Raw genomic sequence first — 24861 nt, 5'->3', positions numbered from 1 at the left:
CACAACAACCGAGATACAGGTTTGTATGTGTCTTGACTACTGTGAATCACGGATGTTGAGAAAAGATACTGAGTATTTCCCTTACAGGGTAGTGTTGCGATTAAGCAGTTTCAGTAAAGGAAGAGAGGTGTGTGATGCCTGCTTTCTGACCCCTTGACTGAAGAAATACTCAAAAACTCCAGAACACCTTCCCTCTGAACTGAGATCATAAATCTCCTCCTCCAATGTCTGTGCCAAGTTATTTCTGTGGATTCCCCTTTCACGGAATTCCCTGACACAGATTTAGAGAACCTGCTTGCTTGAGTGCCAATACATATCTGTAGGAGTAAGAAAGCTGACATTATGCTGGAGCAGATAATGGTACAAATATGCAGCCTTCCATGTTTGTATGTTTGTATGAAAGGAAGACATGGAGTTATCGTCAACACACAGTAACAATTACCAGACATTGTTTATTTTATAAATGGAGAAGTATTAAATTCAAAGGCTATTGCCTTTACCAGTAGTATATATACTGTGTATGTACTGTAGCTCTGTGTAAAAACACTTTATTTAGACAGTTGTAAACTTTGGCTAACCAGGAAAACGCAGAGGAATCTCAAGACTTACTATGCACAGCCCTACTATGTAATTTTGCTTATAGTTACAGCAAATGTGACAGTAATCCTTCCATTTCTGGACCCCAGGGATAGGTCCTGTTGTGAATATAAAATAGCACTGCAGCTTTCCATTTCCACTTTCTGACAGCGATTCTGTTGCCATGTTAGCCAAAGCCACGAATTAAGAATGCATTTCCTAATTCTCAGAAATCAGCAAGCTTGTTCCGTTACTCTGTTATACTCAAGCTCTGTTCCTTTAGTGCACTTGGAATTGAGCAAATTATCTCCGTAATTGTCAGATTCAAAATTAAATCCAAGTGGCTGCAGCAGTGCCGTCAGTGTTTCTGTATGGAAATATGTCGTAGTTAAATGTACTCTGTTTTGCAAATTAATGTTCCTGTTTGCTAGCAAGTTATGCCTAAGGCTTTATGTAATCAGAGTAATCTTTTAGTAGTTATTGAACTAGGTCATTTGAAAGTGGAAACTTTAGTTGAAAATAGGCAATTCTAACCCTGTGCTACTCTTAGCACAGTGTTTTCTTTACCAAAAAAAAAAAAGCTGTTAGTATTTCATTATGGTGATTCCTGCCCTACACAATTTGTGACATCCTGTGTTTAAGTAGCGGCCATTGTATTGCTATTCCGAATGCTTTCAAAAAAAGTCCTGTGTGTAGTTTAACATAAAGTAAGATAAACAAAAAGTAGTTAGTTTACTTTTTTTTTTTCCTAAGGGTCATTGCTGTTACATAATTAACTAATTCAAATGCTACTTTGTATGGCATGGAAACAAACTGGCAGTGTGGCTGTTTCAAGTATCTTTTAATTACGGGTGAGCACATTTTTGTGTATGAGTGACTCAAAGCAGATAAGGTCCATAATATGAACATGAATGACATAAATCAGGAGAGGAGTCCTGAAAATCTGCTCTAGCAAAATATTTTTTCGTACTTACAAGAACACATGAAAGTTTGTACACATAATACAACTGAAATGTCTCTAGACTTGATTTTACAGAGCTTCCCTGTGATATATAAATGGAAAGAGATTATGGTCTGAACCACTCTTATTTGTAGCCAACGCATGCTTGTAGCGTTATTTTTCTCAAAACGGATTGTGGTTTTTTTCCTTCCTGGCAGTTCAGGTACTACAAAGAAGCAAAATATATATCTATATATATTTTTTTTAACTTACTCAAAAATGCATAATATAGACCTTAAAAAATTCATTTCACAGATCTGCAGACTTTTTAGGACAAAGGATGTGAAGCCAGCACAAAGTTGCTTGTAGGCAGCAGGCACATGAGCTGAATCCCTGGCTGTTGTCCATTTGCTGTCCTTGCTACGTCTGTTGATTCGCTTGCTAGACCCTTCCTAACGTTTCTTTTTATTTTGTATTTACATGAAGGTATATCTGTTTATTGCAGAGTTAGTTAGTTTACAGTGAAAAAGCTATTCAGTGAGCGTTTTTATCTCTGTAATGTAGGTTGTGATATTTTGAAAACCTTCTGCATGTATTTCCATGTACATCATTTGGACCTTTCCTGAACATTGAATTTTGTGCTGATAGGTTATTAGAAACTGTTTACTAAGCATATTTTCAGTCACCTTTATATATATATATGTATATATATATATTCAGAAACACAGTTTGGGGACTTTTTGCCCCACTTCCATGTCCCCATTCGAATCTGTCTTCACTTTTCTATGATCTGTTTCTTCAGTTTATATTGTATGTTTCTTCCAGACTGGCGCTTTGATTTAGCCAAACTATGTGCCAAACACGCTGGCCTGCCTGTGCTGCAGAACCTCTGCCGTGGTGAATGTAACTAGCTAGAATGTTATCTTTTCTCCCTCGTAGTTTAAGAGGAATGCCTGAAGAATTTAGTTTCTAGTGACATGAGGAGCCAAAATATGCGCTGCTTGTTTTGCTGGAGTTGCTGGTGGGATCCTGCGGTGGAGATGCCATGGACGTCAACAAGGACTGTTTTTGTTGGAGTGGTTATCACACCTCTCCTAGTGACGTAAGCTAAGCCCACAAAATCATTTTTTTGTTGGCTTAGCTGTCTCCAAAGCGAGAGTCTTTCCAGTGCAGCAATGACAGTCAGTAACCCATTTACTCTCGCAGGATTGTGAGCAGCTGTACTTCTACATTTTAAAGCCCTCTGTGAAAGAGTTGATACTGTTAAAAGCTTTGTGCGTAAATTTTTTGGATACTGCTCAAAATGGTTTTTATTGAATATGCTAAACTCAAGCAAACAGACTAATTATGTTTCTATAAACATATATTATTTGCTATTCCCTAATATGTGTATTTTTATATGCATACAGCTAACTGACAGTACCATAGCTCATTTATTAAAATGAAGTTTACATCTCAAACTGTTTTTTGAGAACATTTTAAGCTAGAGAGTTGAGGCTTCTAGAAATTTGGTCTCTAGAAGCTCATAATTTCAAATAAGCTTCTGTAGGTTTGGCTACTAAAATACTCTTGAAAGTGAATGTGCATAGATCACAAATAAAGTTCAATTTAAATTCTACTAAGTTTATAGTCAAATATTTTCATTTTTTTTTTTTTAATTTACTCACCAATATTGTTAATTTGTTTTGTTTTAACAGGAAACACTGGATGCTCTGGTAAAGTCTGAACATATGACAGATGAGATCAAAACTCAGTTAAATGATCTCTGTAGATTTTCCAGAGATTTGAGTACTCATTCTTCAAAAGTTTCAGGGTTGATTAAAGAGTATAACAGGTACATGTTCATCTTGATTATAGTTAATCAATCCCATGTATGTCTGTGTGAGTGTGAACTGTCTTTTAGGAAACCATTAATTAGAATTTTAGAGTTAGAAGCAGAGGTATACAATGATCAGAATCATTATTTTGATTTTGGTGTCAATAGAGGTTGTGAAAAGTAGCAATTTGTGGGTTTTTTTTTTGTTTTTGGTTTTTTTTTTTTTTTTTTTCTAAAAGCCAGGCTATGCCACTAAACTCAGCTGAAGCTAATGTATATCCACACCTGACCTGTTGCAGGAGGAATCCTTCCAAGAAACTGTGGAGTAGCACTAGGACTTATTTGTCTGAAGGAGGAACAAGCCATACCAGCTGTTTAAGATCTTTTTCTTAGTTTTGTTCCTCAGTTTACTCTTCTTTGGCTAGCCGGTTCCTTGAAACAGATGAGCAGCATTTACTTGCTTGCTTTCTTTCTCTCCAGCTGATTTACTTGGGAGTGACACACCTGCATTTCAGAGACAAGATTCTGTTGTTTCTTGCAGGCAGTTATAGCTTTTGGCTTTTGTAGCTGCAGAAGAAGGGTGTGATGACCCAGACTGATCCCTTCAAACGTTACGAACTTAGCTGGGCCACAGAAGTTAGAACTGTAATTGCTGTAGTTCTGCATCCTCTCCCTAGAGAGAGGAAGGGGCTTGCAGAAGCTGTTCATACTTAGGTGCACTGAGTCACTCTCTGGAAACACTTATACCTGTTGTATCTGTGACAGTTATGTCCTCATTTCCATGCTTCACTTTTAAGGAGCTGAAAGCTTCTAATGGATTTCCTGGTGCCTCAGTTAAGTGCTTAAAGTTGGTAGGAGGAATCCAGGTTAACCTAACCTTACCGTTGTATTTCAGAGAACTAAGTAATAGCATTGTCACCTAACAGACTCCTGCCTTTCCTTCCTCCCTCCCTCACTCGCTTCTGCTTCCCTGATGTGATCAATCCAGCCTCTGCCTGCAAGCTTCAAAAGGATGTCAGAGCAAAGAGCAGATCTTGCAGCAAAGATTTCGGACGGCATTCAGGGACTTCCAGCAGTGGCTGGTGAATGCAAAAGTCACCACAGCCAAATGCTTTGATGTGCCTCAAAATATCAGTGAAGCTTCAGCAAGTCTGCAGAAAATACAGGTAACTCTATAGCAGTAAAATATTAGTCTGAGGGATACCCAGTCAGTTTCATATAAAGCTCAGATTGAATTGCTTTGGTTAATTACTATTTTTTGTTACTGTTGTTATTGTCAACACTTGAAGGTGACTAATTGCAAGGAAATAAAAACTTTTTTTTTTTATTTTTAAATCTAATTTGTTTAGGTTAGTTGTTGGGCTACAGTTTGAGTGTAGGTGTTGTCTCTCATAGTAGTTTTCCTTGTTTGTTTCTTTTTTACAATAGGAAATAAATATGTTTTTAAAGTAGAAGAGTATTGTAAAATCAGAATGATATCAGAATCGAGACTTAGTACCTGTAATTATTTCAAAGTTATGTAAATATTTTTCCTCATATATGAAAGCAGAGCTCTTATAGTGTAAGAACAGAGTTAAAATGTATGCAGTGAGAGCACACATTTTTAAAGTTTATTTTTCACATAAAGCTAAAACAAGCCCCTACTACTCTGTGGAAAGGAATGCCAATTAAATGTTTATTTTAATAAAGTAAGTGAAAGAAGTGCTTTTATGAATAGAATATAACTATGATTTAATCTGAAAACAGCAAAATGACAATTACATAATGATATTGTTAAACCTTCAGTTATATGAATTTCTTCTGTTATGCTATCACAGTTTATCAGCAAACAGCAAAACCCAAATCACTTTCTCCTCCTTTTTTTTTTAAATTCACTTTCCCTTGCTTAAGTAGTTTACCTAAAAGCATAAACAATACTGTATTAATATATAAAATCTTTGACTACCCCAAAATGAGAATATGTTTAGAGGAAATATCAGGGGAAAAAAATCCTAATAGTTTTTGACATTAAAGAAAGGGTTTTAGCAAGACTTTTTTTTTTTCCAACAATGGTGAGGTTTTTTTTCTTTATCACTGCAGCCCCTTCATAGCATAAGACCTCCTCCTTGAAAACTGCTTTAGATGAAATAAACTTCTTTTGACATACAGTAACTGCTTTAGAACTTCTAGAGATGTCTTGGTAACCTGAATAAAATAAAAATTTTGTTTTTGTTAAAAGTTAATGTTCTGTCTGGTAGCACATTTGATGTCATTAAGTCACAAGACAATTAGATCTTTGGTTTTAATATAGCCAGAACTTGAACCAAGTATTTCAAAGCTGACAGATCCTTTGCATTCTCTACTAAGACCTCCAATGTAGCACAGAATCAGAACCTGACATGGTGATTTTTGTATCAAGCCTGCTACTTCTGAACGTGGATGTAACTTTATGATTATGGGTATAAAACTGTGTATCACATAGTCATTATAGTAACAGTTTAAAATATTGATATTTAAAACTGCTAAGTACCTTTGAGTCCTAAATGCCTACAAAAGCTTTTAATAATTACAGGTTATAAGAAAATTATCCCAGTACATTGGAATTTAAAAATCTGTCTGTTGCCTTACATTTCTGTATAATTCTTGCACATGCATATTTTCATACACTTCTTGCATGCCAGCATTGTGCATGATTTCTGTAAGGAAAAATGTTTTCAAACAGGGGCGGGAAATTAAAGATGCGGGGGGATAAATCACACAGCTTAGACATCACTGAGGGTCCAAGTGTCAGCCCACACCCCTACACGCTCACTGGAAGTCCAGTGTGGCTGTCACCCGTGGGCTTCAGTCCTGTGTATGCCTCGGAGCGGGCTCTGGCTCCTGCTGTTCCCCGTCCCAGGATACTGGTTCCCTGAAATGAAACTGTTACCACTTTCTATATGATGGAGACCTAAAGTATAATATCCATCTGAATGACCAGTAATTGTCTCATGAAACACAGAAGATACAGGCAATCCTAGAGTCTTAATATATACATTATTTTAGACAGATGTCACTTTTAGATTAAGTAACTGTTGTCCCTAAATCCCATAAATATGAATGATATTAAAATGGAATGTATCAAAAGATGAGTTAGCGTGTTAATAAGCAGAAACAATAAACTCTTATATCTTAAAATTTTTGTGAGCTTGCCATTGACCTTTACTGGGACCCGAAGTTCACCAATTAGCTTCTTTTATTACTATTTTTAGGAATTCTTATCAGAAAGTGAGAATGGACAACAAAAACTAAACCTGGTAACATGCAAAGGAGAACTGCTGTGCTCTGTTTTACCAAAGGAAAAGGCTAAAGTTATCCGGGACAAATCTGCTACTGCTAAAGAAGACTGGAAAAATTTTATCACCACCCTCCACTGGAAGGAATCTGCATTGGAGGTATTGAACCAGTCACAGTGACCGGATCTAAGTTTTTTTCTCTTTGCTTTTGTTTCAAACAGCACAGTTTAGATTTCATATATAGCTGTAAGTGTTTATGATGTGACAGAACTAATAAATAGCTGCTTTCAAGAAGTCTCATTCTTCTGCTTATATTTTGTTTACTTGACTCCTTATGTCCTGATTCCACTTTAAGTGGGATGTTTCATGCAGAGAGGTGTTCTTCAGAGTAACTGAAGGTATCAATCAATGACAGCAGTTGCTGACATTCAGTAACGTGAGTCTTATCAAATGTACTGGATTACTAAAACACATTTTCTTTTTTAAGGACTGTTTTAGCACAGACTTCTGAGACTGTTACTGATTGAACAGTCCCAGTACAGTGGGTAAATGTTGTCTCTCTTATTGCAAACTGTCATTTAAAATAAACTCCAGTGCCTTTCTCTATTCAGAACTCACAATTCAACCAGCACAGAAGGTGAATATCTTAAAAACATAATCTTTTTTTAAGGTCATAGATTTTGAGGTCAAAAGGTCTTAGCTGGAATTCCCTGCATAGCGTAGGAGAATTAAAGTTCCTAGGCATACCTATTTCAAACCAGTGCTGTCTAACCAGCTGAGAAAAAGTGTAAACGCATTTAATGCATTGTGTGGGAAAGCCTTTCTACCTCGAGTAGCAATGACTTACTTTTCTTCACCTCAGCCATGGAAAGAACATGTCCTTAGAGGTTAATCTTTATAGCCAAGCACTTTTCAGTTTCATAGGCTTAATCTTTCACACTGATGTTTAATTTAAGTGATAAGGCTATCGCTAAAAAGAAAACTAAATCAGTCTGGAGAAAAAAAATAGCTAGGGCACAGGAGCTATGCTGCCCGGGTTTCTATTCTGTACGAGTTATTTCACATGCTCTTTTTTCCAATCATGCAGAATAAGCCCATAAGAAAAATATGCAGGCACTAAAGGAATGCTTACCTATGCCTTTCCACATACATTTTCAGAACAAAAATTTTACACTAAGAAATAATATAATCAGAAATTATTGAACTTAGTCATACATCACCTAGGAATAGTGGCAGCCCATTTAAGGAGGAATCAGTATGAATGACTGCAGTCAGATGTTAGGTAACTCATATCCCAGATTAGCCTTTCTTCAGACTCTCTTAGCTGTGTGAGTTAGACTCACATTGAGTTAAAGCTCGTAGGATCTGTAAAGCTTTCAGTTCAGAGGAAATTTGCTTCAGTCTCCCCTCCACTGTGTAGACATATCTTACATTGTTGCCTCTATTTTGCCTCTTAATGAGGTGCACTCTCATACTTTTCTTTTAGTGTCTGTTTGTGAGATGGGAAGGAGCAGAGCTGGTGTAATTTATTTTGAAGAGTTGCGTGGTATTTGGCTGCTGTTTTATATCCTTTTTGTGTGCTTGATGCGTGTGTTGTACATTAGTTATGCACAGTGCGGTTGGACTGTTGATAAAACTGTGCATGTATTCCCAGAACTTAAAGATCCAGATGAAGGACTTTGAAGCAACTGCTGAGCCTCTGCAGGATTGGCTGACCACAACTGAGAAGATGGTACAAGGAAGTAGCAGTCGGCTCCATGACCTTCCTTCCAAGAGGAGAGAACAGCAGAAGTTGCAGGTGACTTCTTATGAGCCCTTTTAACACAGACGGACTTTCCTGTCTCATCGATTCCTTACAAAAGCTTGATCATTATGGCATCCTGACCTCTAAGTAAGATGAGAACTGGTTTCAAGGATTGCTGTTGATGATTCTCTCCCGTCATCAGGTCTTGCATCTCCACATTTCTTATATGACATGCTGCTTCATTGCTGTAGCTGTATGGTGTGCCTTTCTCAGCAAGCTTGCCATATTTCACTTCTGTTTTTCATGGGGCTTTCATGTGTTCTCTGTTTTCTGCTTTCTTGCACCCACTCTTAATATTAATGTGCTTGTGCTTTACAGTCTGTCCTTGAGGAAATAAGCTGCCACGAGCATCAGCTCAACAGGCTAAAAGAGAAAGCTCAGCAGCTGTGGGAAGAGCAAGCTGTCAGCAAAAGCTTTATGCGCAGAGTGTCTCAGTTGTCTTCTCAATATCTTACTCTAAGCAATCTGACAAAGGTAATGCACCTAGTGTATATGCTTTTAAGCAGTTCATTTGATGTAGGTGGGGAAAAAGAAAGACTCAAATGTAGAACGCTGCAGTTGTCTTGCTTGTCTGCTCTGTGGTATGTCTGAGCTATCTTTTGCACTGGCTTTAAAGAGCAGGAAGTAAGGACCTGGGTAATTCTATGGATTGTCAACAAAATGGAACTGCGACTTTTTTTTTTATTATTATTATTTTTCTTGAAACGTGTTGTGATTAAAAAATAAACCCCACCTGATTACACAATATTTTTTGTTCAGATTCAAAACGAGGTGGGTTTGGTTTTGATTATTTCAAGCATTGAAGACATTTTAGTTGTGTAGTAAGTGGCATCTGAAAGAAGTATTTTTCAAAACTTAAGAGAGTTCTTTTTTTTTTAGAAAATACAGAATACAGAAAAATTATTACTTCATTGCATCCTTTAATGATGATTAATTATTTGCATTGTAAATGTCTTAATCTATATCTAATACATTGATCTTCTGAAAAAAAAATTACCTTGTAGGCTGCTTTAGAACGTTCAGTGGGAGACACAGGTCAAACCTAAAGCATCAGGCTGGGAACTGAGAGTTTAAACTAACTTTGTTTTGCTGAGTGGTGCTTGACAAAACATTTCACCATTTAATAGTCCTACTGTCTCTATTGTGTAAGCAGATAAGAAGGTCTTCCTATCAGGACTGTTACTTTTCACAAATTTCCAGTCATGAAGGAGGCTTAATATTGAATTAGGCTTACAGTTACTACAGTAAGGAGAATAATTAAGGATATACGAAGTGTGTTATGGGATAAAAATTCAATTCAGAAAGTGTTTATGATTGGACAATTGCTGGATTGTTAATTTCTATCTTTTCTGTGGAAATAAAAATTATAAAGTGTATCTAGAGCTGTTTGACATCCCGAAAATGATTGTATATATGGCCATAATAAATTTTAATTACTACAAAATGAGAAAGGGAAAGATGTATGAGTTGCTAACATTGGCTTATGTGGACAGAACCTGTAGGAGATGTCAGGATGAGAAGGAGTCTGACGCAGAGGATACCTACAATCCAGCCTATGAGAGAACTGAAATTATTTGGATAGCCATGGATGCTTGAGAAAGATCCCTCTGTAACTTCCTAAGCCTGTTTTACTGACTTGACTTTAGTTCTCTGTCACCATGTGAAATATGCTGTGCTGTGTATTCCTGTTCACCTCAAGCCTTTTAGCAATGTAACTTGAGCATTTTTTTAATTCATATGAGTGTCTGTGATTTTTCAGAATAATGATTATAGCAGTGGGAGTTATTGAGGAAAATGAAAGAGGTCTGTCTTTTCAAAGTATCAACAAAGTAATGTTGCTGCAGTGATACAGCTTGCCCAGCTTCAGTGTCTTGTGCAGTGACAGATTTCACAAGTTATCTTCAGTTGCAATACTGAAATGGAGCTTAGGTGTATTTTACCAGATTTTTTAGGAAAAAGTGAAACTGGAAAGCTCTTGTCTACTTTGGATGAGAGGAGACAGTTAGATGAAGCTTTACATTTATAAAACAAAAAAAAAAGGACGTTTCTGAGATTTTAATTTGTATGTTATGTTTGGACAACTCGTGTGTGTGTGTACGCAAAATTCATTCCATGCTCAAGTAAGGGTGCTTGTAATTATCAGTTTGTGAAGAGAATTTCTGGTATAGCTTATGAAGCTCGTTCTAAATCTGGAAGTAGGTATGGAGAACAAGTAATCCTTTGAATAGCTGCAGGTGCTAATTGTTATGTGAATTGCAGGAAAAAGTTTCCAGAATGGACAGGGTTGTAGCAGAGCACCAGCAGTTCACACACAGTGTCAAGGACCTCCAGGACTGGGTGGCTGATGCAGTTCACATGCTCGATTCCTACTGTCATCCTACTGCAGACAAGAGTGTTCTGGACAGCCGGATGTTAAAGTTAGAGGTATGGAAATAGTAGACTCCAAAACCTGCTCTTTTTAGATCTATATATATCTGCAAATATAGGATACATTACGTTAGGTGTTGCGTATCAGTGTAATGACTGTTGTCATTCAGACACTGGTTTTCAATTTACTCAAAAATAACTCTTTTTATAGAAGAAAGAGCTCATTATTAGAAGTTTTCTCATGGTGACCTTTATGACATGGAAAACTGCATGTATGCAAATTCTTACAAAACTCAAAAGATGTTGTGTGGCTGCCGGAGGTTAGATGGAAGAAGTAGGATATTTACTTCTGTTAGTTTAATGTATTGCTTCCCATGGGTGATTTGGAACAGTTTTTCCTGTGATTATTTGCCTTAAAAACAGTGACTACAGTTAAGAAAATAGCATCTATTGATACTACTGCACAAAAGATGTTAAAGAACAGTACTCAGAAAACAATACTTCTCATATTAGTGATGTCTCAGATTTTGAGCTGTGGCCAAAATATGGACAAGTCCTCAAAATTATAAGGATACACCAAAAAGTGAGAGATTGTAGCAAAATACAAAAATTTGTTTGTAGAAGCTGCTAAATTTGATCAGCTCATTTTCCAGTAAAGCCAGTTAGTGTATTTATGCCCAGTTAGTGATAAAAGTAGAATAATATCCACCCACTTTTTAGGGACTGCTAGCAGTGAAACAAGAAAAAGAGATCCAAATGAAAATGGTTTTGACAAGAGGAGAATCTGTTCTGCAAAATACTTCTCTGGAGGGAGTACCAGTGATTGAACAGCAGTTACAAACCCTGAAGGACAACTGGGCTTCTCTTCTGTCTGCTTGTATCCAGTGCAAGAGGTAAAAAGGGTATGAGCTGCGGAATGATGCTTAGCAATAAAGCTAAGTTAATTCCCAGAGTTTTATTATTAGGGGAGTCAAATTCATGTAAAATGACTGTATGTGCCTAACATTGCAGGTCTAGAGGCAGTAAGTAACATACTCATTTAAAGTAGAAAAGTGGAGGGGGAACTGTGAGGGATCTAAGCTTTGTTAATGCTTATTGTCAACATGCTCTTAAAAGTGGATTTCGTGTTCGTGATCTTGTTGTAAGTCTTCCTTTGAGTTGCACTTGATGCCTTGCATTTTCTCAGAAATTAGAAGATCTTGTCATGGACATTAATAGTTGCTCTGTCAAGATCCTGTCTGATTTTCCACTTGCTAGCATTTCACAGAAGGTGCTGTAATTACAGTCTCCAATAGTGATGCTCAAAGTAATAGAATAAAGAGCTATAGGGGGAAAAAAATGCAGCCTTCTGTGGTGGAGCATCACTAATTGCAAATATTTCAGTTTAAAACAAGAAAGGTAATTAAACATCAGAATGCAGCAACCTTTGAATGCATGCAAAGGGATAGAAAATTTCTGATTCTTGATCTTATGCTTTCAGTTGCATTTATTTACTAAAGCTAGAACATGTCAGCTAGCTACGTATTAAGTTTGGAAAACTTAATTTCTCTTTATCAGCCAAACAGTGCTCGTGGTTAAAACCTGTAGGGATTTTAACAGCTCTGTCTCAGACTGCTTAGGTTGTGATGCATTTTTCTTATAAATATAGTCTAGAATAACTGTATGTGACTATATCTCACTGCTTAAACAGCATGAGACCCTCCACTACCACAACAAATACATATTTTTAAATTACAGTCAGCTGGAAGGAGCTCTCTCCAAATGGACAAGTTACCAGGATGATGTTCGTCAGTTTTCCAGCTGGATGGATAAAGTAGAAGCAAGTATGAATGCTTCTGAAAGGCAGTATGCTGAACTGAGGGAAAAAACAGCTGCCCTCAGCAAAGCAAAGGTATGTTTGCTTTATGACAAACCAGCAACAAGCCCATATCACCTTATAGGCAACAAAAAAAGGCTGAATAACTGGAAGATTAATCTGTGGTGTTGTTTTAATGCTGCCCATTCATAAATGTGTTCTCTTTCTGTTTTGCAGCTACTCAGTGAAGAGGTGTTGAGTCACAGCAGCCTGTTGGAGACAATTGAAGTGAAAGGAAGTGGGATGGCTGAGCATTATGTCACTCAGCTTGAACTCCAGGACCTTCAGGAGCGCTATAAGTTCCTCAAGGACAGAACGAGGGTACAGTTTTTCTTGATAGCACTCCCTCTTGTTTTGTTGGCAACAAGGAAAAAGAGAAAGTCTTCATTTATTTTACAGTTAAATGAGGAGTAAAAGTTTGAGGACAACTGTAACTTAATGTAACAGAAAGTTATTGGAGTGGTTTATCAATCTGTCATGCTGTACCACTAAGCTTCAGGTCTCTTCAGAAAGGTTCTAAAAATCTGAATCTGAAAAAATCAATTGAGTAGTCTGAGGAAGTCCATGCCAAAAGACTTCTGTACAGATATGATTTTACCCATTGTGACTGAAAAGTTGGAAGCATCTTTGAATCTATGATTTGCGTAAATGTATGTTTTGCAATAAATGCAACCAGTCAGTCAGAAAATTCAAAAATGGTTGATGACTATACAAGCTTACTGTTAAACACAAACCTTATTAGCAAGTAAACTGACTCTAATGTCGAAAGACTCAGCATGATAAGTACAACATTTACTGATAAGTGTTAATATTGTAGAACTGGAAAAGATTAGGGCATAGACAGATAAAGACCAAGATGGCTATAAGATATAAGATAAAAAAGAAATAATAAAAGACTTGATGATAGATTTAAAGCTAGGTGATTATCTTAAGAATTTAGTTTGGTCGCCTGAGAAACCTGACAAGCTTCCCCAGGGGTCTGTGCAAGCCTGAGCAGACCGAGAGCTGTAATTCCCTGCAGCCACTGTCAAGAGGCAAGAGAACTAGTCTCTCTTTCCTTCTTCCCACTACTGGAAGTGGACAGGCCTTGTAAAACATTTATAACACTCCTTTCTTCCTTCCTGCTACTACCCAGACCTGTTAGATAAAGGAGACAGTAGGTTCACGGTTGCTGTTTATGAAAGTGTTTTTCTCCTTATGTAGCCTGCTGCCTTGGGATGCAGCCTGTACTGCCTCCATCCGAACTCGATTCCCCATTTCTGTGATTTCTTAGAGGGTGTGATTTGCATGTAGTATACTTTTCTTGTGCTTAGAAAGACTAGTCTTGTGCTAATACATGACGTCTTTCCTGCTGTACCCCAGATATGGTAATATTTTAGTGCTAGATTGTGAAATTATTGTAACTTGCTCACCCACATACAGAGAAGACTTGCAGTCTGTTTCTCACTATGCTCTGTAGGAACTGCCCGCAAAGGACTTGAGTAGTCTCCAAACCTAAAGATACTAGATAATCTTATTACTCCATTGGCAAAAAAAAATCATATGAAGAAAAAAATATGCAATTTCTAAGCTCATACTGTTACTAATCACTTCAGTAAAATGAATTTAAGTTAGTATAAAAGTTAAGAAGGTCTTTTTTTGTTAGATACTAAGGTGTTATTTAAAAGTGATCACAGATCAAAACTTCAAACCCCAGAAGTCACGAACTTACATGACTAATCTTTTAGGGTCAATATCTGTGTCCTCACATTTTCCCCCTCTTTCCCTGTAATTGATCAAACCGTCCTCAGAATCCAAGTACTCTTGAGTTCTAGGAAAGCTCAGCATCAGATACAAACTTTTCACCTTGATGGAAACTTGGGTTTTATGTTTTCTTGGTTTGATGATACACTAAGATATATGTAAATATTTTAACAAGCAGGAGGCAGTAACAAAAGCTGAAGGACTGCTTAACTTACATCAGGAGTACCAAAGAAACCTGAAGGCCTTTGAGGTATGGCTGGAGAAGGAACAGGAAAAACTTGACTGCTTATCACATCTTGATGGTGATGCCCAGAAACAGGAGGCAACACTCCAAGACTTACAGGTATATTTTAAAAAAAAATCCTACTTGTAAAATAATAGAATAATATTCATTACCAGACACAAATTGTGTATCTTTTTTTTTTTTTCTCGAGATCAGCTTGGAATCACATCATAAATAAGTATTTTGCTGCTCAAAAGTGGTTCCAGTAAAGTCCGTGTAAACATTGCTACTTATTTCCAGAAAGATGTATCAAGCTTTGGATGAAGTCTCCAGGCATACTAATGTTTTCTTTCAAGTTCTGAATTTGTTTTAGATATTGGTTTACCTCTTGTTTTCCCTGTGTTATCAAATATCAAAAGTATTATTTTTGTTGGATTTTCATCTTTTATTGATTACAGTGCAGATGCACCTACTTTCAGGCAGTTCCAGTCATGTAGGCTAGCTCCCGTGGTGAGGTGGGAAGACTATTACTGAATCACTTAAGTGATAGTGAGGGGTGTACCTTCAGTAATTTCACAGTTATGGTCTTAAGATGACTTAAAATACTTTCATACCTGTAGTTGAATTAACAAAAGGTCTATACTTGCATTATTAAATATTTATTCCTTTATTCAAGATAATGAGAAGGTCTTTGTTGCATCAGGGACTCTGTATATATGTCTTGTTATAACAGGTTGCTCTACAAAATCTGAATCCATTTTGAAAATCTAAATATATATCTCAAATACAAACTAAGAAGACACACAACTGTATTTTCTTACCGTAATTTCCTGGTTATGTTTTCTAATCAGGTTGAATCCCTTTGTGGTTTGTAGTCAAGTTCTAGTAAGTGTGAAAATTCCATGCACGTCCAGAAGAGGATATTAACAATTATTTTGGAATGATATCTGAAACATATGTAAAAATAAATTGATTTGTCTATTTTAAAAGATTGAAGCTGCACCTTGTTCCTTGTTTTTAAACAAGTTCAATTTTATAACCAATAATAAAAGTTTTGAATTTAAGGCTGTGCTGATTGTGTAGCATCCATCGCATGCCAGCTCAGGCAGCTAATGTTTCAGAACTAATGATAAACTTAGCAGGAGGGGAAAGCATTTAATGCACACTTTTATCAATAATTTTCTCCGATTCACTTAGCAATAATAGTGATATTCGGTTTGCTTTCTAAGTCCGCATGCCGTCGTAGATGTTCTAGGTCATAGCTCATAGAGATAGCGTAGTATGTGTTCAACCATAGATAACTTAAGGGAATATCTAGATAACATGAGGTAACTGCTTTTGTCTTAACTAGAACCGGGGCTTTGTTTGTCATGTGTGAAAGCAAGCTGTTAATGTAGGGTGTGTATCCGTAACTCTGCCTTTACAGGAGTTGCAGGTCCGCTGTGCAGAAGGACAAGCATTACTGAATGCTGCTGTTCATGCCAGAGAGGAGGTGATTCCCTGGGGCATTCCCCAGATAGAAGACCGAGCCCTGGAGTCCTTGCGGCAGGATTGGCAAGTTTATCAGCACAGGCTTTCTGAAGCAAGAAGCCAGTTAAATGCCACTGTCAGCAGACTGAGGTTAATGGAGAAAAAATTTCAGAAGGTTAATGACTGGCTAACAGATCTGGAGAAGAAAGTTGCTATCAGGACTGGGAGGCAGTCTGGTAGAGCAACAAAGGAGGTGCAGCTTCAACAAATGAAGGTAAAGAATATAGTTAAGGCATTCCTGAAACAAAATACCATATGAGGTTTGCACATCAGTTCCTGGTTGCGCTGTGAAAATGACAGGAAGCATTGCAGTTCATTCTAAGGTGGTGCCTAGAATGATGGGTACCTTCTGGGTCCAGATTCCTGCCATGTTACTGGTAAAGGTATGGCTATACTAATGTTGAGATCTGGAATTCGTATGCTCTGTGGTATGTGAAGGCATAACTGAGGACAAAGATTGGTCCTGGAGTGGGAAAATGTTAATGAAGCAAGAGTGAAATATGATCAACTGTGTTGTGAAGTCTCTGCTGTGTTGATGTAATAATTCTCCTTTAGTCACTGCAAGGAGAAGACATGGTTTTGAATAAACACAGGAAGTGGATTTGAGGAGATTCAAAGTTACACTTTACAGTCACCTTTAAAACTTTGACCAAATTCTATAGGAAGTCCAGGTTCCATTTCTGTTGTTATTTGGGGATTGCGGGGGGGAAGTATTAAATCTGTTGTGATGGAATGCAGTCCATTATGCAGGTATGATAAAACTTCTAGCATATTTGTTACATTAAAAGTCATTAGATTCTGGTTTATTTTCCTGTTGGAAACCCATGCTTACAACCATATATTTCTTTTCCTTTTCAATGATTTCCTGACACAGTTAAAAATAAGTTCCTGTTGTGTTTAAGATGTCTGAATGAATTGTAGAAGCTGAATAATGTCTTTGTTTTAGAAGTGGCATGAAGAAATTACAGTCTACAAAGATGATGTGGAGGAAGTTGGGGCATTGGCTCAGCAAATACTGGAGGAAAGTCTTGCTGTAAGTAGAATGGGAAGCCAGGCTACACAGCTTACCTCTCGTTACCAAACTCTTCTTCTTCATGTCTTGGTAAGTAATGAAAGTTAATTAATTGTAACATCTTAAATTGTCAGTTAAGAAGCAAGTATAAACAGACTTTCTTAATTAGATTTTATCAGACTTTTTTCATTACTGTAGACTCAGTGATATAATATTCACATATATATTCATGTATATACACACACATACATGTAGATTTAATTCAACTAAATGTATTAGAGAACTATAATAGGGATAATGCCTTTCAGTAGATTTCAGTATGTTTGAATGCTGAACGACCTCTAGAGAAATGTTTTCAGGTTATCACTGAAACACACAGATACAGGGAAAATTTGAATTGATAAGGTAGAGTCTTCAGGTCACTTTAGTAAGTGTTCCGTAGTACCATAATCACAAGTCACAATTCAAATTTCAAAATATAAGTACCTTTTCAGTGTCTAGTATTAACTCAGTTTTAACATTAGTGATTGCTATTATGTGCACTCTCATAAGACTCCAGTGAGAATTATCCACTAGATATGAAACAACTCAAAACCTATGTGTATAATCTTAGCATATCAGGTTTCATCAGTAAACAGTGATCTACTGCTATCTTTAGACAGTAACAATGATAAAGATCTGGGTGTTTTGTTTTTTTTTTTTTTCCTGCCCCTATCCCCCATATTTGTTTGAAGGAGCAAATAAAGTTTCTGGAAGAAGAAATACGCTGTATGGAGGAGTCAGAATTGGCTTTTAGTGCTTACACAAATTGGTACAAAGCTACTAACAAGAACTTCGGAAATGTGAGCACCAAGTTTGACGTGGTTGATAAAACAGCAATGGAGAAAAAAGTGCAGAAACTAGAGGTACAGCTTTCTTGAATGCAATTTTTGTTTCTGTTCACCAAAAAGAGGCTGTATTTTAACATGCATCTTAGCTGCTCAAAATTCTGACTTCACCTTGCCCAGAGAAGCTAATAGGTAAAGACCATTCAATATAAAACTTTCTATTCTCTTGTCATATACACATTAGATCACAGTTTGGCTGTTGAGGTTATGCACAGTCCTAAATAATATAATGCTGTCCTTCCATGAGGTGTGTTTATTTGTGCTTTTGTTTTAGGTTAAAACTTAAAATACATTCCCCTTGCAAGGCATCCTGTCATGCATATTTCACACCAGTATGCACTATGGCAAGAAGTGCTTCCTATTTCTCATCATTGAAATAACCGAGTAGTAAAACTCACTTTTTGTCTCAGAGTTGTAAATGAAGTTTTTTTATGTCCTGCAGCTTAAACATAAGACACTAAGGGAAAACTTTAATCTATTCCAGAATTTGGAGTATGAATCCTCTCCTAATAGCCCTGAGTTTCTGTGTTTATCTTCACAAGCCCAGTGCAGAATAGAAGTATTTGCTTTTTTTGCTTCCTTCTAGTTTACCACACCTTAACTCCAGGCAATTTTGTATTGAAAAGTCCATTCAGTTTCCCTGGCAATTCCTTCTGTGTCCTTAGCAAAACTTAAAAAAAAAAAAAAATCAGTTAGCGTTTCAATGATGACAGAACTACAATGAATAAAAAAAAGCAAGAGCTTGCCAATGTTTTCTGTTAACTAACACTTCCTTCACAGCTGCTATTGAGTGATATGGACATAGGCCATAGTTTACTGAAATCTGCCCGTGAGAAGGGGCAGCAAGCTATAAAGTACATGGAAGAAAATGAAGTTGACCAGTTAAGAAAGGAAATTGAGGATCATGTGGAACAACTTGAAGAGCTGGCTGGCTCCATCAGGAAAGAGCACATGACTTCAGAGAAGTGCCTTCAGCTGGCAAAGGAGTTCTCAGACAAGTACAAGGCACAGACTCAGTGGCTCACAGAGTACCAAGCCATGTTACAAGCTCCAGTGGAGCCAAAGAGTGAACTCTATGAGAAGAAGGCCCAGCTGTCCAAATACAAGGTAAAATGGGTTTATGTCGTTGTACTATTGAAGCGATTTTGACTTAGTGACTCACAATAAATCCTCTGATCCAAATCTCTGTTCAAGTTTCCTCAATGGATGTATGAGATGTCTCTGATCTGGATGTCCAAATCAGCATCAAAATGAAAAGATGCATCATACCTGCATCTATGAACCAGAGTGTGCACCTAGATTTGAAATGTGAATGTCCTGATAAGGCTTCCACATCGGAAAGTTTCCTGTTACGTAGCAAAATTCTTTTATGACTAAACATATGAGAACTTCTTTTGATATTAACAGAGTTGACTGCAAGGATAAGAATCAATTGATCTTTCTTCACTGCAGACATTGCCTCTGTCTACATTGGCTTAATCAACTTTCTGGTTAAAGCAGAACGTCTCAGCTCTACTGACATCTAAGATAGTCAGCTGCTGTGGCCTCCTTTGCTTTTAGTTAGGATTTCAGTGAAGTGGGTTGTTTTGTTGTTTGTTTTTTTTTTTTTCCAGTCATAAAAATGAGTAGAAAAAAAACAACAAGAAACCCCATTGTTTCACCTAATTATGTTTCTGTGAAATACTCCAGGATTACAGATGTTTCATAAGATGTGTGCTGAATCTGGCTGGGATGGAGCTAACTCTCCTCAAAGCAGCCCATATAGTGCTGTGCTTTACGTTTGTGGCTAAAATACGGTTGCTAACAAATTAATGTTTTGGCTGTTGCTGATCAGTACCTGCTTCAGGGCTTTCTCTCTGAAACTGCCCACTATCCCCCACTTGATTCAGTGCTGAAAGTCATATGTTGTAGCTGTCTGCTCACTTTCTACACATCTGGGGAACTGGTATCTTCCTGTCATTTCATAGATGCTGCCATGTGCCTTGCTGTCTGAGCCAGTGGCACAATGACATAACAGATCAGGTGGCATACTCTTGAGAGTACAGTGTTATACCATCATAGAATCATAGAATAATAGTTTGAGTTGGAAGGGACCCTTAAAGGTCATCTAGTCCAACACCCCTGCAATGAGCAGGGACACCTTCAACTAGATCAGGTTGCTCAGAGCCCCGTCCAACCTGGTCTTGCTGTCCAATCTGGTCATGTGCATAATGTCTCATTAAGGGGATGGCATTGGTGATACTTCCCCTCTTATCTGCAGAATTTGTTCCTCTGGTGAAGTGTTATCTTTAGCACTTGCCTCTTCACACATACTAATCCCATTCCCTTCACCAGCTCCACACTATCAGCCACGCTACTAGCCACTCACAAAAGGAGCAATTGCTTTTAGATGCCTGCAAAGTTCATAGAATCATAGATTTATTTGGGTTAGAAGAGACCTTAAAGGTCACCTAGTTCCAACCACACTGCCCTGGGCAGGGACATCTTCCACCAGACCAGGTCACTCAAAGCCCCATCCAACCTGGCCTTGAACACTTCCAGGGATGGGGCATCTACCACCTCTCTGGGCAACCTCTTCCAGTGTTCCGCGACCCTTGCCGTAAATAATTTCCTCCTTATGTCTGATTTAAACCTACCTTCTTCCAGTTTAAAGCTATTACCCCTTCGTCCTATCATTACATGCCCTTGTCAAAAGTCCCTCCTTAGTTTTCTTGTAGGCCCCCTTGAGGTACTGGAAGGCCACTATAAGGTCTCCCCAGAGCCTCCTCTTCTCCAGGCTGAACAGCCCCAACTCTCTCAGCCTGTCCTCATAGGAGAGGTGCTCCAGCCCTTTTATCATCTTCATGGCCCTGCTCTGGACCCTCTCCAACAGGTCCTTGTCCTTCTTATGTTGGGGGCTCCAGAACTGGACACAGTACTCCGGGTGAGGTCTCACGAGAGCGGAGTAGAGGGGCAGAATCACCTCCCTCGACCTGGTGGCCACGCTTCTGTTGTTGTTTTAGTTGTTGTCTCAGGACATGGCTGAGAAATATGGTCCTGTACTGGTAGCAAAGCTCTTCTCATCTGGAAAGGATGATATATGCAACGATAGAAGACTGTGCTTCAAATTAAATGGAAGTTAGTGAAATAGATCTTTGGTGTTCCATGTCTATATTTTAATTCTTGCTTGCATTGTAGTCTATACAGCAGACTGTTCTGTCCCATGAGCCTTCAATAAAATCAGTGACTGAAAAGGGAGAAGCACTTTTTGATCTAGTGAATGACAGGACTCTAAAGAACAAGATTCAAGACCTTCAGAGGAGTTACAAGGAACTCTGCAGCACAATAAAGGTCAGGAATAAAACTCTAGATTCTTTCAGTTTGCTAGATTTCCCCCCCCCCCCCCCCCCTTCCTTAAGAAGCATTTGTTTCATGTGGTCATGTCACACCCTGTAGACCCTGCCAGTTAGATTAAATTATATTTTTGGGGGAGGGAGAGGGGGGAGTGGAGTGGATTCTTGACTATAGAAATAACTTCTACCTAGATAAGTCTAATAAGAGTAGCTGAAATGAATTTTGAATGTGGCAGGTGAAGTCTTCGTAGCTCTGAGGGGAAGTATTTCTGTGACTAGTTTGTTCTACTGTTACTATTTTTAATTGCTTTGAATAGATTTCTAAATACATTATTTCTTGAAGGTACAGGTGCCCTTAAATTATTCCATTTTGTCTCTTGTTTCTGCTAGATCTCACACAAACTCTGTTTAATCTAGCTTAGTTATTGACTAGAAGTCACTGGAGAAAATGAACTGCAAGATGGGTATAATTTAGTTCAGTAAGAGCATTATTAACTAACATTGATTCATTAGTCCACATGCGTGTAGTACTTTGAAAGATCTAATACTTCTAAATATGTCCTGAAGTATGATTATTCCTAAAGCTTTTAATAGGTTATACTCCTAACAAGGATAAGCCCTGCAAACCATGTGAATACTTATGTTTGACCTAAGTACCTTTAATTGCCAATCCATCCACCAGTAGCAGATGATTTTACTTTTTTCGCAGTTGATTCTTACAGACATTCCTCTGATCTCTACCACAAAACTGATACCTGTTGCATTGGTTGTAACATTGGTGACTTAAGTGTAGAGAAGCTTAGGAAAACTCTTTCTCGAAAGGAGTAAATACATTTTAACTCAATGTGTATGTTCTTAGTTTGCCTACCACAATCACAGGCACTAGGTGCAAGCAAAGGCTGTAAGCAGCAGGGACCCAGCTCTAACATTTGCTAGGTCACGTGCAGGCTCTTGAAGGTGTGTAATAATTGTTTCTAAGTGAACTTAATGCCAAGTTGACTATGTTCCTTTTCTTCAAGTAATGAGATCCTCAGTTTTTTCCTCAAAAGTATGGTATTTCATCTGGAGTGAAAATACTACTCAGTACCACAGAGTTTATGCACACAAGTAATCCCTTTGATGTCTTCCTTAATAGTCTAATCATGTGAGAGTCCCTCACAGGAACAGAACTCTCTTGCTGTGCTTTCAGACTCTTGGTGCTTTTTGGTTTGGGTGGGTTTTTTAATTCTTCTAAATACCTGAATATTGAATTTTGGTTATTGTGGACCTGCAGGCATACGTCGAAACCTTAGAGATGAGAGTAAAAGAACATGAAGATTACAATAGTGATTTGCAAGAAGGGGAGAAATGGTTATTACACATGTCCAGCAGGCTGGTCAGCCCTGACCTCATGGAGAATAACAGTCTTGAAATAATCACTCAGCAACTAGCTAACCACAAGGTGGGTTTGCTATTGGGTAAACTTCCTTTGTCCAGCAAAACAGATTTTTTCTTCTTTGCTTCTCTGTCTCTGCTCCAGAGCTCTAGTTATTTGTCATTCAGCTGTGTTATTCCTCTTACTGCTAACTCTGTAAATAAGCATCAGTGTCAGGCTGCCGAAGGAAGTGGTGGAGTTACCATCCCTGGAGGTGTTCAAAGAATCATAGAATTAAAATTCTATGATTCCAATGTAGTTAATAAATCTACCTTGTTGTTAGCACAGTTTCTTGGAGGAGACTGCATGTGCACAAGAGCTTTGTTGTACACTAGTCTGAATATCAGATTTTTTTCCTGAGATGTCCCAGGAAATAAAAATCAGTATTTGGGTTGTTTTATTCCGAAGATGATTTTTACTCTGGCACTTTTAAGAATATAAAAATATTTTAAATTTTCAAATTTTTTTTCCCCATCTCTTAGGTTGTAACATTTCCTACATTGCTTTTATTGAAGGTATTGTTATGGTTGCTATTAATGATATCCATTTGCTATATTGATAGCTGATGCTTTCTAGAAGATAAAAGAAAGCAAAATCCAACACTCCCCACCACTCCCTGAAATTGAGATTCTAATGGCGGATATTGAAATCTTTTAACTCGTTGTGATTACTGTGTTGTTCTTTAAGTAACGTTAGATGAAAATTTGGCTCCACCAAAGTCATGGAAAAAAACTTTCTACAGTGGAAGAGCTTATGGAATAAGATATTATTCAGCATTGGATTTAGTCCTCATTACTAGACACGAGAGAAGTTGGAGGAACCCCGGAGAACATGCAACAAAAGATTAAGGGTAGTCTTGGGGCATGAGCATATAGTGTTTACACGTTATGACAGTGTTACTGATGTTTCTGTGAGATACCAATGTACAGACTTTTGACAATGATTTATGAAGAGTATACACTCTAATAGCTTAACTATGACAAAACGTATTGTCTGAAAACTTTTTTCCAGATCTAAAGACAAAGTGAGGAGGAAAAAAAAAAATCTCATTTAAAAAGCTGTGATGCAGAACATATTTTTAAGTTTAAAATATTCCTTCAGAAGTATTTTATCTGTTTCTTAGGCTATCATGGAAGAAATTGCTGGATTTGAAGATCGTTTGGACAACCTTAAGAGTAAAGGTGACTACTTGATCAGTCAATGCACGGAACATCTTCAAGCAAAATTTAAGCAAAACATAGAAAGCCATCTTCAAGGGACAAAGGACAGCTATTCTGCCATATGTAGCACAGCCCAAAGAGTAAGCCTTGCTTCAAAAATGGTTTTAGGCCATTTAAGAGTAACGTGTATTATTATTTGTATAAGTACTTGTTTCTTTAAATCCTGTAAACTCTCTCTACTGTTTCCATTTAAATTGAGCCTACAGGTTACTAATTTAGTATTTCATTACTGTCCTACAGTTGAATTCCTTATGATCCAAATGTTGCCTTGCCGCCAGCAAACCTAGCCGCCTATCAGTTCTTACTTTAATCTCTCCACACCCTCACTACCCTATTGTTACACTAGTTTCTGAGCCGCTGCAGCAAAAAAAAAAAAAAAGAACTATTCCTACTTCAAAAACTAGGGAGCAAACTGCACTCAGTGTCTGCAGTTTGTATACAGATATAACAGGTCTTAATTATGTGCTAGGAAATTCTGTCTCTCTTAGTAAAACGAGAATATTCAGTTAAGAAGGGCTAGCTGGGTCATTCTGTTAATCCAATTAGGAGATCAAGCCAGCATAGACCAAAAAAAAAAAACAAAAGCCAACAACCAAACAACAAACCCCAAACAAAACAAAACCCCTAAAAGTAGACTTATAGTCAGTAAGATTTATAGAGGTAGGTGAAATTTCATACTAGGTCGATGGCAAAATTGAACAAGAATACAGAAACAAGACACAATGCGTTTCATTTGCGTCTCTGTTTTTTGTTTTCAGAGCCATTCCTTAGATATTGTCCATCTAATCCACAAATTAGTAAGATGCAGTGAGATCTTAAGGACGTTTCATCCCTTGGTACTTTCATGTACAAGGGCTAAAATAACCACAGTCTTAATAATTCTGCTTT

General features: G+C 37.6%; 1 protein-coding gene across 1 annotated transcript in view; it reads left to right on the top strand.

Moving 5' to 3' along the window:
* SYNE1 (spectrin repeat containing nuclear envelope protein 1) overlaps nt 1-24861 on the top strand; it is a 310078-nt gene that overhangs the window by 149512 nt on the left and 135705 nt on the right. Inside the window, exons 56-72 of the mRNA XM_086745962.1 lie at nt 3214-3350; nt 4321-4498; nt 6563-6745; nt 8241-8384; nt 8709-8864; nt 10650-10814; nt 11478-11650; nt 12495-12648; nt 12790-12933; nt 14534-14698; nt 16005-16322; nt 17055-17210; nt 17855-18025; nt 18788-19114; nt 21185-21337; nt 22613-22780; nt 23877-24053. Coding sequence (XP_086602088.1) covers nt 3214-3350; nt 4321-4498; nt 6563-6745; nt 8241-8384; nt 8709-8864; nt 10650-10814; nt 11478-11650; nt 12495-12648; nt 12790-12933; nt 14534-14698; nt 16005-16322; nt 17055-17210; nt 17855-18025; nt 18788-19114; nt 21185-21337; nt 22613-22780; nt 23877-24053 — 3069 coding nt within the window. The remainder of the gene's footprint in view (nt 1-3213; nt 3351-4320; nt 4499-6562; nt 6746-8240; nt 8385-8708; nt 8865-10649; nt 10815-11477; nt 11651-12494; nt 12649-12789; nt 12934-14533; nt 14699-16004; nt 16323-17054; nt 17211-17854; nt 18026-18787; nt 19115-21184; nt 21338-22612; nt 22781-23876; nt 24054-24861) is intronic.

Source organism: Chlamydotis macqueenii, chromosome 3, assembly GCF_036417535.1.
Source record: "Chlamydotis macqueenii isolate bChlMac1 chromosome 3, bChlMac1.mat, whole genome shotgun sequence".
Classification (NCBI taxonomy): Eukaryota; Metazoa; Chordata; class Aves; order Otidiformes; family Otididae; genus Chlamydotis; species Chlamydotis macqueenii.
Note: the sequence above shows the minus strand (reverse complement) of the source record. Positions and strands in the feature narration are given on the sequence as shown.